This window comes from Equus asinus, chromosome 2 (assembly GCF_041296235.1).
Source record: "Equus asinus isolate D_3611 breed Donkey chromosome 2, EquAss-T2T_v2, whole genome shotgun sequence".
In the NCBI taxonomy this organism is placed as follows: domain Eukaryota; kingdom Metazoa; phylum Chordata; class Mammalia; order Perissodactyla; family Equidae; genus Equus; species Equus asinus.
The window spans coordinates 6,957,078-6,971,275 of record NC_091791.1 but is presented as its reverse complement, the minus strand read 5'-3'; the positions used below and the strand labels follow the sequence as shown (position 1 = coordinate 6,971,275).

At 44.7% G+C, this 14,198-nt stretch overlaps 1 protein-coding gene across 1 annotated transcript in view; it reads right to left on the bottom strand.

Annotated features, from left to right (window-relative positions):
* Positions 1-14,198, bottom strand: part of ADAM12 (ADAM metallopeptidase domain 12) — a 334,496-nt gene that overhangs the window by 281,059 nt on the left and 39,239 nt on the right. The window contains exon 2 of the mRNA XM_014832041.3: positions 10,952-11,088. Within this exon, the coding sequence (XP_014687527.3) occupies positions 10,952-11,088 (137 nt within the window). The remainder of the gene's footprint in view (positions 1-10,951; positions 11,089-14,198) is intronic.

Here is a 14,198-nt window from a genome sequence, read left to right as displayed (position 1 = left end):
AATTCCGTATGGAGAGAGAGGACAAAAGATGAACTAAATAGCACAGAAACCTGACAAACACGACCTCAGCCAGCTGACCAAGTCAACATGCACAGTGATAAGTCCTGTTGACAGTAGGGACCCTTGATATGGTGTAACAAGAATGGTGCTTTCCCTCTGTGGTCTTCTTAAAACAGTTAAGCCCAGTTCAGTCACAAGAAAAACATCAGACAAATCCCAGTTGAGGGACATTCTACAAAATCCTTGACCAGTACTTCTCAAAACTGTCAATTATCATCGAAAAAAGGAAACTCTAAGCAACTGCCACAACCAATTGAAGCCTGAGGAGATAGGATGACTAAATGTAATGTGGGATCCAGGACGAGATCTTAGACCAGAAAAAGGGCATCCGGTTACAACTAAGGAAATATGAATAAGGTATGGACTTTGGTTAATAATAATGTATCAATGTTGCTTCAAATGCACTATGATAACATAAGACGTTAATAATAGGGAAACTGGGCGTGAGGTAAAGGGAACTCTCTGTACCATCTTTATAACCTTTCTGCAAATCTAAAACTCTTCTCATACAAAATGCATATTTTTAAAAATCTAGCAAGAGCAGTCTTTGAGGAAGAGAGAGAGAAACTTTTCTTCTTATCTGCCCCACATTGCCAAAGGGCAGATTTCTGTAAATACATGTAGTCCTGGGAGACACACATTTCCTCTTGCCCATTTACATGGGGCACTCATCAGACATTCTCAATGGGCTGGGTATCTGCCCGCAAAGGGGCAACAGTTGGTACTTGGGGTGGGGGGGCGAAAATTCTTAGATATTACGGTGGTCTGTGCCACTCCAAAGCTTAACACTACTCAACAAAATCTTATTCCTTAGTACTTAATTTCTCTCTTTAGGGAGAAATTAAATTCAAATTTAATTTTAATTTATTTAATTTTTCTCTTTAGGCAGGCAATAATGAAAAACTGGTTGTAAAACGCTGGCGTACACCACTCAAAAAATACAAACCTTGTGTTTCCAAGGATGCACGCGAGTAACAGGGGAGCAGGGAACACGTTAGATCAATACACAAGGAAGTCTTCTCGTGGGAGCTCTCTACACAGGCGTCATGTCACAGTCTCAAAATCACACTCTATTTGGTGGTTGTTTTTACATGATTTTACATACTTGGCTGCAGGCACTCTCGTGTCAGGTTTAAAAATATTTCTCATTTTTTAAGGAAAGAATAGGGGATTTTTCTAAAAATCCGAGCTTTAAATTTTGCTTGAACGAAACATCTTCATCACCATCACCACTGTTGATTGAGTAACTGTAAAGGAACTGTTTTCATCAGTTATGTTTTAACTTCAAAGAAGATCCAGAATAAAAGCATAAGCGACAGCCTCCTCAGCCCTCACAAGACAGGAAACGATTAAACGCAACATCGATACACACTAAGTCTCTCTGGGGAAGATTTGCTCGTTAGTCTAACCATGATTTTAAAATCATAATCTCTTCTAGAAACTATATGTTCTTCTAAATGTCCTCAATTGCCAGAAACTGTCTCTCTTATTAAAAGAGTTCAGGTTAGAATATAAAAAAAATGTATAGCATTACTTATTACAAATGTGCCATACAAATGCAAATATGAACAATAGGGAAAGCTTGCGGGGGGGGTTTATGGGAACTCTCTGTGCTGTCTTTGCAATTTTTCAGTAAATCTAAAACTATTCTAAAATCACTTATCTTTCAATGTCACGGGAGCTTGACCCGGGGCACAGCGGGCACTCACACGTGCTTGGAGGAATGAACGAAAAACTGAAAACGATCCATCAACCTCCTTTTCTCCTAATATGGAGGAACGATATGCCCTGCATGTCAGCCAAACCTGGAGAGTCTAAGCTAAGGAGGATGAAGAAAAAAATATTTTATAACCTCTGTCTGTTTAAACAATGTAAACCACTATATCTCCTAGCATTATCCAAATTTATTTTAAAATATAATTTTTTAAAAAGATCCAGTTCCATGATGATGCTAGAGGTTTGAGGGGGAAAAAGTTGCTGAAACTGCAGGGAGAACTGATTCAATAAACAATTTTTAAAAAAAAATGATATTAAGGCCTTGCTAAGAGGTCACAAGAAATAATGGAGGTGGCGGGGAGCATCGTGGAAATATAGTCCTGGAGTCCCTCCTTGACGAGTGGCGAGCTTCCAGAGCGAGGACACAGGGAAACCAAGTACAATACCTTGGCTTGCTTTCTCTTCTTTGTGTGTTGGCCAAAAAGGAAGAGTGGCAGGAAGGGCCCTGGCAGCGAGCTGGGATGGCGCGCTCACGGCTCGTTGAAGAAAGCCAGAGCTCCCTTGGAAAGCAAGACTGACAGCTGCGGGAGCCATGGCCAGCGCTCCCACGCCTGCCCTCTGAGGCACGACCTCGCCTCCAGAGTCCAGATTGATGAACAATCCTGACATGATGCACGAGGGAAGGAAAGCTAGAGATCTTTCCGGGAGGCGGCAGAGCACTATGGAAAGAACACAAGACTGCAGAAGCTGATGGACTTGGGCTCCGTCGCCAGTCCTGTCGCTTCACTCTCTAACTCTGCGTGCTGCTGCATCCTCACCTACACATGCGCACACCTCCACCCACTTTGCAGGGCTGCTGGGAGCCCAGGTGAGATAATATCCACAGTACCCCTAGCCCGGGGGTCGCAAACTGCAGCCCCCGGGGCCAAATCCAGCCCACTGCCTGTGCGCTAAGAATGGTCTCACATTTTTAAATGGTTAAAAAAATAATAAAAGGAGAATATTTTGTCACACATGAAAATTATAAAATTCAAATTTCAACGTCCATAAATAAGTTTCAGTGGAACACAGCCATGCCCCTTCATCCACGTGTTACTGATGGCTGCTTTCACACTACAAGGGCAGAGCCGAGTGGCTGCGAGACGGTGCAGGACCCACACAGCTGAATATATTTACTGTCTAGCTCTTCACAGGAAAAGTCTGCCGACCTTTGGTCTCACTCCATCCAAAGTCAAGGGAAGTTTCTCGGTAACCATCAGCTTCCCTCTCCTCTAGAACGGTGGGTGCTTAACTAGGGGCAATTTTGCACCCTCCCCGAGGGACATTTTGAGTTGTCACAGCTAGAGGGGGATGCTACTGGCATCTAGTGGGAAGAGGCCAGGGATGCTGCTACACATCCTACGATGCACAGGTTGGCCCCCTCCCCTACACACACAGCAAAGAACTATCCAGCCCCAACGGCAACAGCACCGAGGTTGAGAAGGCCTCCAGAGCGGAAGTGGAAAGCCTGGAATGAACCAAGGGAAAGGAGAACAGCTGACATTTACTGAGTATGCCAAGGGTGCTGTGTCAGCAGCAAGACAACCATTACCACCTCCTTTACAGATGAGGAAAGAGGGGCTCAGCAAGGGCTAGTCACTAGCCCAACATCACACAGCAAGGCAGAGGCTGTGCAGGAGTCTGAATTCATTTCTGCTCGTTCCAATGCCTTTTCTCCTTCCACTGTACCTGCCATTGATTCTTAAAAACAGTTGAGTTCCCAGACAAAGATACAAGGGGGCCAGCTTCTACCTCTCTAATCCCTCTCCCCAGAAGGGTGGGCACAGTCTTGCCTGGGTGGGTTATGTGAGACTGGAACAAGAGTCAAGGCCTGCCGCAGCCCCCTGTGTACCAGACACAGCTTCATGGGACTGTCAGGCAAGGAAGAGGTAGGGTTGGGGTCCAACAGGAGTTAGGAGGGAGAGGGAGGGACAGACCATCCTAGGAGACCATACAGTCTGGAAATAATGTTCCAACTTATGAGCCCTGTGCTTTTCGTATGAGGAGCTTCCCAGTAGGGATTTTAATAAAATTATATTCTTAAGAGGCAGCACTACTGGTTGGGTTGTAAGCTAATGAAAGCTCAGTGTTCCATAAGTCAGAAAGGCTAACCATTGAGCTTACTCAGGCACGCTCCAGGCACCACTGGCTGGCCTGCAGCAATGCCTGCAATTTCCAGAATGACCCGCTGGAGAAGGGGAAATCATTCTCTGTAGGGCTGGCCATGTAAACCCACCTGGAACGGAGAGGCACATGGGGGGAGTTACTCCAGATAAGACATCAGCAACCACAAAAGTGAAAAGTATAGCATTCTACCAAGCTGTAAAAGTCTCCAAATGATTTAAAATCACCTACACTTGCTAAAAGGAGGTCAGCAACTCTAAAAAGTCAAGGCAGTCCGAGAGTGGTGTGAAAACTTTCCCCAGAAATGGAGAGGCCCCCAAGGCACCCTCTGGCATTTGAATGAAGCACAAACGTTGACTTTTGTCTGCTCTATCTTCTGTGGCTGCCACAGCCATCTCCACACCAGTGAGGGACCTGGGCCCCAGGCACAGAAGAAGGCTCCAAGCCAGTCAATACACATTCCGCATTGCTCCACTAGGTGCCAAGTACTGCAAGGATGAGGGCATGAAGCTGAGGCCGCTGCCCCCAGGGAGGGCACAGGCTGCTGGAAGAAGCAGAAATATAAAGTAGCCAGGACAGCACAGCGTGATCCATGTCCAAGAGTTGAGTCTCGAGTTGTGTGGACTGAGGGTCTAAAGCCAGCACGGAAGGTAGAGTCTGCATTAGCCTTCGAAGTGCCTTACAGTTTCCATGCCTTTATTCAAGGTCAACGTGGCCATTTCTTTTCCCCGGGACATTGTTTCTTGTGTTGAGCACAGTTGAGTGGCTTATTTTAGGGGCCCTGCTATGTAATGATATCCAATGGAGAGAACTCGACTCGCTCTAAGGGAGTAAGGAGCACGCCCTGGGAGAGGCGGCAGGAACTGAGGAACGCGCAGAGGCAGCTCTCCCCTCGTGCTACACGCCCCTGGGGAGGTCAGAGGACATGTACAGGATTTAGGTTGTATGCATGCAGCATCTGTTTCTGCCATGTCTACAGGTTCAACTAGCGTGAGTAAGCGTGTACACAGCATGACCGCACATCACAGAGTTGCATGTGACCTATGAGGACGAAGGTACTGGAAGGACAAATTGGCTGGGGAGGTCAGGACGACTGTCACAAGAGAAGGTGCAATTTAAGCTGAGGCTTCAGGGTGTCAGGGACACAGCATATGCCAAGCATGGCGATAAAGAACATCGTGTATTTAGGCAACAGGCTGCCCCTGATAAGCTGGATGGCTGAGAGGTGGGAGGGGGACTTCGGAGTCAGGACAGCCCTGCCTGGAAAGCATCTCAGGCATCATGCTAAGGAACCTGGCTTCAGATATCACGGGTGGCTTCTGAAGGATTGGAAAGCAGGAAGGGGACAGGACAGATCACCCTGCCAGCACACGCGGAATGTCTGGAGCAGGGGAGGACTAGGTGAGGCATGGAGGTGGGCATGGAGAGGAAGGGGCACGCATCAGAGGTATCTGGCCAGGAGAGTCAGTGATGTCTCATGATTTGAGGGAGAAGTGGGAATGACAAGCTCATCCTCTAGGGGTCACTAAATAAAACAGAGAACATGGGCGGGGGCTGTGACCACTTTGGGGCACAGCGCACGTCAGGTAATCAGGAACTTTCACCTGGGGGTGCCTGAAATCCACCGAAGTCATGACTGAATCTGAGGGGTCAAAGCAGGGTGAGCGACGTGGGTTTTAAGTCAATGCTTGTTAGAGAACAAAGGGCGAGGTTATCAGATGAAATGTGCCTGACACGGCACCTCACACCCAGTAGGAGCTCAGGTGTGGAGCCTACAGGGGCTGCTCTCATTCAATGTGAGCCCCTCTCCTCCCCACAACAGATGGAGGGGGGGCTCGGGAGTGAGTGACACGGCCAGCGGGAGCCCTTTGTCAGAAGTGGGCCTAGGAAGAAACTCAGGAGAAAGTAACAGTTAAGGGGCAAAGCCAAAAAGAGAAATAAAAGCAAGAATTAAAAACATATGCTAGGAAACAAGAGAGAACAGGGTCTTGGGAGCCAAAGGAAGTGAGAATTTCAGAGGAGAGTGAAGCGGTGTCAAGACAAGTGAGATAAAGAGAGAAAGGCATGCACTGGGTTCGGAAGTCGGGAGGCTACCTGTGACCTCGGCAGGAGCAGCCGTGATGAAGCGTCAGGAGCGGAAGCTACTGCGGAGGGCTGCAGAGGGAACGCAGCGAGGAGGCAAACCTCCCTTCCAGGAGTCTGACCGGAAGGGATGAGAGGGGATGGTTCCTCGGGGGAGAAGCGGGGCTTGGGGTTCTCAGCTGTGACACAAAGCAACTGGAAACGTGTAGAGCAGAACCTCCCCCTGCCATTTAATTAGTTGCTATTTGATATTTAAGACCTGCAATATGCTAAGGGAAGCTTCGGTTTCATGTTCTAATCCATTTGCCTTTTTATTTTCCATTTCACGTACTATTTCCATAATTTCATTCTCATGTGAGAAAGCTGGAAATTGGAAATTTCCTGGAGCATTCAAAGGCTGAGCTCAACTGAGGTCATCTCACCATCAATCACATCTTGACACGTCTTCCCTGGTTCCAGGGGTGATTTTTTCAAGACATGAAATTGGAGATTGGTCCCTAAAGACACTTTAAACTTTCAATATCACCTTACAGTTGTGTAGTAGTTTTTCAGTTTCCAATGTATTTTTATAGCCATCGTTTCATCTCATCCTTACAATGACCCTAAGAGGGAGGAAAAGCTGACAAGCTCATCCTCACGTTATAGACCAAAGCAACATGCAGCAAACAAAACTGGAAGCTGGCCAACGTGCGAAGGTCACACTCTTTCCCATTCCTCTACTCTTTCAATTAAATTACCAGTGGCAATGATGGCTTGATTCCTGATTTGCAAAGGACGTAATTACATCCCATTCAGATATATTTTAATCACAGGTGAAACAGAGCATCTGACTTCCGCCTGCATCAGCCGGATCAAGTTGACCAGCAGGCCATCACTGCACGCAGCAGCAATTTCCTCCAGGTCTGGGGTTCTAAACCTGCGTGCTCGTGAGAATCCCCTGGGAGCACTTTGTAAAAAGGAAGCTGCCTGGGCCTTCCCCCAAACCAGTTAAATCAGACTCTCAAAGACTAGACTCTGGACATTGCTATTTATAAAAGTTTCCTGGTGATTCTAATATGCAACCAGGCTGAGAACCGCTATGGGTGGTAAGTCAATGATGTAGTGAAAACCAAATTAAGAAGGGATTCCTTTCTCTTTGGGGTGTTTATGACGGCACCACCGCCCACTTAGTTAGTAGGTACAAAATGGCTCTAATCCTCTGGCAAGTCCGATGGACTCTCCCTTCAATCTGACCCCTTCTCAGCACTGCCCGGGTGAGCTGCATCCCTCTCTTCCCCGGATGTTGCACCAGCCTCCCACTCCTCTCCTTGTTTCCACTCAGGGCCCATGCTGGGGTCTTTGCACAGCTGTCAGAGCTCTGTTAAAACCCACTGTCACAACCAGGTTCAAAGCCCTGCAGTGCCTTCCCTCCCCAGCCCTACCTCATCCGGGCCCTGCCAACCTTTTTTGCACTCAGTCCTTCTCTCCCTCTGTTCCACCCTTACACTTGCTGTTCCCTCTGCCTAGACATTCTTCCCCAGATCTCTGCATGACTGGCTCACCAGTCATCTCCTTCAGGTCACTGTTCAGATGTAATCTCCACAAGAAGACATCTCCTGACCACCCCATCCACAAGAACCCCACCTCTGACCCTTTACCTTGGCCTGCGGCATTTTTCCTCTGGCACGTAGCAGCACCTCTAACCATACTATTTATTTGTTTACGTGTTTCCCTCTTACAGTTGGTGGAAGCTCCATGAGAGCAGACATGAGGCTCCAACACCAAGAACAGTGCCTAGTGCACAACAGGCCCTTAATACATATTTGTGAGTGAATGATTAACTCCCGGGAACTTGTTACTGCCTTTCATCCCCAAGCACTTTGTGCTTTGAAACAAGCACAGTGGGGCAGGTGACCAGTTCAGCCTGCAGCGCACAGGGGTGGCCTTATGGCCACACAGGTCTGGAGGGAAACCAGAGGGGCCTAACTTGGAGTTTCAGGTCCCTTCTCTACGTCACTGCATGAGTTCCCAGGGTCTTGTGGCACTCCCAAATAGAAACCATCCGTTCACACTCCCAGGTCCTGTTCACTGGACTTCTGATGGCCATCCAGATAGATAGGATGTTTAAGAGTTAGATGTTTCTATATGTCTAAGGAATGCCTTTCACTATTGTGAATACCGCATGAGTTACCTCTGGGCAGGATAACGGAAAGAATTACTGTTATGGTTGGTAAGTCATCTAAAATCAGAATGTTTAACGATCAGAGAAAGAGGGTGACAGTTTACCATCTTCTCACGATGAGCGTTTGTTTTCTACAGGCTGCTATGTCTACAGTGAGGTCACATGGACCCACTCAACCTGGCCGCGTGCTTGGCCCGGCTACTCCCCCATCATCCCAAAACCATCTGTCTCATCTTCCCCACTCCGGACACACCAGGCTCCTCCCTGCTCCTTGCACATCAGCCTTTCACACACTCTCCACAAGTCTGACTCTTCTAAACTTATCGAAAAAGTTTAACAGCTTCTCATCTTCTTAGAAAGGTCTTCCCTGGCAACCTATCGAAATATACCTCCCCTGTGAGTCCCTATAATAACGTGTTGTTTCTTTCTTAACACTTTTCACAATTTGAATTTGTTTTGCTTACATTTCCCTCATTAGAATGTAAGTTGCTCAGGGACAGAAAGCTCGTCTGCCTTCTTCATTAACTGTGTGCCTGCGCCTGGTCCACAGTAGGTGCTCAGTTAAAACTGGCCGAATAGAAAGAAACAGGAGAGCAAGGAATAAAACAGGAGAGCAGGAGAGCAAGAATGCTAACCTAAAAGTCTATATTCTAAGACACGGCAGGCACAGTTGTGCCACAAAAATATTTATTAATATAAGTGTGTCTTGTATACTTGAAGATACACTCTGTTGATGCAGTTTAAAATAAAAACATTCACCGTTATATTTGATAACAAGGAAAGACACGTATGTCATGAGCCAGAATCCCAAATCCTACAACAGGTATACACCTCACCCCGTGGGGAATTAGGCAAACATGTACACGCATATTAACAGACATTTACATGCACCCCTCTCCATGCAGGGTCTTGGTTAGCCAGCACGTATGGACACACACTGCAATTATAGAGCCACAGTGCTGATTCCATGAGCCATATGTTGAGATGAGCCCCATGGCATTACAACACAATGCCATTCCCCAAATCCCCTAGGTCCCTATTCCCTTAAATAATGTCAGTAAGCAATTTTAGTGCAGTGGGTGTGTGCCTGCAGAGGGTATGTGCCTGCTGCCTGCAGGATTCTATTACTGGACGTCCAATCCCAGAGGAGCTGGGACAGCTATCACACAGAAAGGGTTTTCCCTTGCATTCTATAAATATGGTGCTGCTGGTGGCCCACGATCATCAGGTTGTAAGGTTGGCCAACAGCAGACATGCCAGTTCCTCCTCAGGCACGCCTCATGATGTCTGCAAGATGATTGACTGGTAAGAAAGATGAAGCTGGAGGTCGGAAACCAGAGCCGACCTGAGTTGGTCCAGTCCAGTGGCACACCGGCAAGCCTTATCAGCTGTTGCTCTGACTCCCCACAAGGAGGGCCGCCAGATGAAATACAGGACACCAGTTAAATTTGGATTTCAGATAAACTACAAGGAATTTTTTGGTATAAGTATGTCCCAAATATTGCATGGGATATACTTATATAAAAAAATTCCTTGTTTATCTAAAGCCCAAGTTTAACGGGGCATGCTGTACTTTTATTTGCTAAATCTGGCGACCCAACCACCAGGAAAAGCCCCATAACAGCTTCCACCAACCCAAGAAACTTTAGATTGTTCCATATTCTTGTATTATTAATTAGTTTCAATAAATATTTTAAAGACAGACTTTCTTTATAAAATAGTATACTTCTCTTTTACTGCACCTATCAAATCATTTCTAATTTTGCTGATTAATGGCAAGATGAAATGTTTTTTAATGTCTTAAGTTTTTCTTCCAGGAAACATCAATACTACCATGATTGACTTGTACTTTGTATATTCAATTTGCAACAGTCTCCATGAAACAAAAATATTCAAAAAGTGTAGGTTTGGCATTTAGACCCTTTAACCAAACCTCCAACCTTTCTGAAAGCTCACTTTCAACTGAAAGCTTTTCTAGACAAGAATGAATGATGTAAATCATCTTATCATTACCCACATAAAGGTGGCCCACTGCGGCCCTGCCAGAAAGCTACTGAGGATTTTCGCGATCTCAACTGCTCTTTAAAAAAATCTGTTTTCCATTACAAAAGACAATCTAAAAATATTCCCATATAACAAAAGGACAAAGCCACCTGTATCATCTCTCCAAAGAGCTCATATTTCTATAGATTTTATCACTTCCCAACTGTTCCAACAAGTTGTGAAATTGAAGAAAGTCACGTAGATCTGGCAGATAAAACTCATCAAAATATTAAATTTAATCACTAATATTTCAATCATTTTATATTATTCTTTCATATCATAGAAGGCTCAAATGAAACACGTCAAAGTAAACAAAGTATAAAACTGCATTAAAATTCATTACAAATTTTTTTAAGTGGCATTACAGTGTTTCTACCAATAATCGATCGATAACATCAAAATGTTAATGAAAGAGACATAAATATAGAAAAATACCCAACACTCAAGGAAAACAAACACGGAAGTTGTATATCAAGAAATGCAACCCCTGACGTGTGTTTGAAAAATGACTTTCAAGAGATGCAAATAATGCTGGCCACCCATCAGAACTGATACATCAAAATTGGTTTGTATTTTATCTTCATAAGAATAAAGATTTCACTTTATAATGATCAAGTTAGCATTAAAATAAAGGCAAACGAATAAAAGAATATGAATGCAGTAAATGTGATTTTAAAACTTTGGTCATGAAAAGTCAAGAAGAAAACAAAAACGAAAAAAACTGACCTTTGAGTCGATCCTGTCCATCGGGTTCCAGAGGTCTCCACTCAAAAGAGAGGCACTGAGGACCTCAGCAGCTCCTCCCGACTCCCGCCTTTGGGCCTGTTCCATGGAAGGTGCTAACTTGCTTCCCAAGTTCACCCCTGCATCAAAAAGACAAAACGAAACAGCCCCAGTCTTCATTCGAGTCGGGAAGAGTTTGGGATCAGAAGCTTATGATGTAAATGTCGGTGAAAATATCTGGAAGTTGAATAACGCCAAGGAAACACCATAATCTATTAAGCCACAAGTGCTAAAACTGATGAATTCTCTGTCAATCTAACCATAAAATTTTATAACTTAAAAAAAACAAAAGTTAATTTTTTTCTTCAAGACCTACAGCACGTGCTGGGTGATCATCATAGTCACAGTATATAATTCCATCCTTCAACAAGCAACAAAAATGCACAAGACTTTTTAAATGATGAATTAATGCTTTCCTTAAGATCAGCCCTCTATTAAAAGTCTTAAGGCTTTAGCTCTATTAAGACCAAATCCATTTACTTAAGTCCCAGCGAATCAGTTAAACACAATGCCAATCCGCCTCTCTGTACTTACGGAGGCTAATTTTATATGCTTCGGTGAGTGATGCTATAGACAAAATTAATTTGCCAGTTCAGACTGACTAGACTGGTTTACGTAAAAAAAAAAAAAAAAAAAATTAAGCCATTCAATAAACTATTATATGATCTTGTTTCTTGGGGTCCTGTCTGTCGAATCAGTTAATATAATGACACAGGTTCAATTTAGCCCCATTTCCATAAACAATCCTAATGGAAAGTATAACATTTTTCTCTTCTGGAGAGTGTATTGCTTTCTTAACAAATACAGTAATTTCTCTGGGCTTGCTCTCCTATGAGGTCACGCTCCTGCTATTTGGTGCAACCACAGTATATCCCTCAAGGTAAAGGATGGGAGCAGATTCTCTCACATGTTATTCCCATTTCTTCGGCCAGGACTCATAATTTTCAGACCTGAGTCATAATAGCACAGCTTTAAGTTACTAAAGAGTTCACATTTATTGAGCACAAATGGTATTGAAATTTTAATCCTAGACATTTTACAGTTCCCCAAATACTTTTAAATCCACACCATTTTATCATTCTCAGTGTGGAAGTCTGCAGTTATATTCAGGTTACAAAAGGATTACTGCTTGAGCATTAACTGTCTGACACAACTTTTCTGGAAAATTCTCAAGCTGGTCACAAAGCATTTAAAACTCTCAGTTGTTAAGGGCCAAGGGAACAGCCAGTGGCAGAGGGGTGAGCTGGGCCACTCGGCCACCTGGGGAGGAGCGAGGGAGAGAAAGGACCATGAGCCAGGTGAGCAGGGAGGAGGGTGGTGCTCAGAGCTGGCATAAGCAGAGTCTTCAGGGATGAACTCCTATTCAGGAGATGAGGGTTCCAGCTGTGCAAGCAGAGGAGGCTGGCTCCAGGTGGTGACATCTGTGGACACTGGTGAAGGGCTGGATGGAGGTGGAAAGAATGGGCTATCTGAGTGGAAGACATCAGAAGTCCTCCTCCTGGCTACAGATGGGGCAGCCAGGGAAGCGTGGAGATCTTAAATACATGAACCTCATCCAGTGGCTTGCTTTCATGCCCTCAGTGTGCCCCAAGGTAGTACAGCATCACTACAAGCAGGGGCTTTGGAGTAAGGCATACCCCGGCATCAGCAGCATCTCTACCATGCATTAGCTGTTTGCTCGCTCACTCACTCAACTACTTCCTAACTGTAGGCCTTGTGATAGGTTCTCTTTAGGTGCTCTAGACCTGAGGACTTACATTCAAAAAGCCCATTCTTTCTGCTTCAGGCCAGTTCGTCCTAATGCCACATGGAACCAGCTTCTTCTGTCTACACTGCTGGGATCCTCATCTCTTAAATACAGCTTCACCTCAGAAGACTCAGCTGGTTTCATCGACGTCATTCTCTATGCTTTGCCAAGACGCAGGTCTCTGGCTCAGGATCCTCAGTGAAATTCCCATGTTGGAATTTATCGAAACAAAGTGAGTTCTGATTCAGTTACAGAGCTCCTGCAGAGCCAGATGACAGGGTGCAACTAACTGAACTTATCTTAAAAGGGGAGCTGGTGTGTTATTTGCATTGGATTATAAAGGCTTCAAAATACCAGCAATTTTGGAGTGAAAACTGGAGATCCATCTGAACTTTCCCTTCAACCAATGAAAACCATGCCACGTGCCAACAGTTAAATGACCTTTATTCTAATCTTTTGAAAAGGCAGGTAAAACTGTTAAGAAAGTGATTGCAAGCATTTTAAAATTTCCTCTATATAAACAAACCCATTTGATTATGAACTACTCCTGGCAGTTCTGTCAGTTAAGTTTCCAACACAAGTGAATTGTTAAATTGAGTGGTTAGTCACAACTCCAATTGTCCAAGGGCTTGTCAAATCCAAATCTGGAGTCCTGTATCACCCACCATCCAGCTGCAGCGGGGAGAACAGGATGGTTTCCATGGGTATTCCAGCCATGATACTCAAGGCCTAGAGGATTTTCACCCAGGCCTCAGATACTTGGAGAAAAAGTCTTTGCATTTAATAGGACTTGTTTGGGAAGCTGTATGTCTTAGAAGAAAGGAGATGGCCCCATGAAGTTCAGGGTCTCCTGGTTGATCATTAGCATGCCTCCGCCAGCAGAGGAACCAGGAGAGCAAGTCCACACCCTTGATCGTAGGGAAATGGGGCAGGCCTTTGTGGGGTCTCCTGTTTGATAACCAGGCTGAAGCTGCACAAGCCAAATATAAAGAACATTCTTAGTCCTCTGGACCTTTTCCCCCCAAGACTCTTAGTAACAGAGAAAGACAGTTATTTACTCTCCTGCAGGCAAAATATTCCAACCACTGAACATTTCCCTTTTCACCTACATATTCCAGCATCTTAATCTAAAAGAAGTCCTTTTTGGCTAAATTTTCTTCCTCTAAATGACTCTATTTCTAACTATTCCAAGGAGAATTTAGAGGCAGACTGTGCCAGCACTTGTAGAAAGTTGTGCAACCTTTTTAAGAAATTGAGTAACTGCACTATTTGCTGAGTGCAGTATTTATTATCTGTGTACAGGGTAATGAAGCCATCTCTCAACTTTTTAATTGGCTGAACAATATCTCCCCAGCAGTATCTGTAGTTAGAAGACTGTTTCTTATGAGTTTTGCTTATGTATTTATACACTGGTATTTCTTTTTAGATGATGCAAATAAAAAT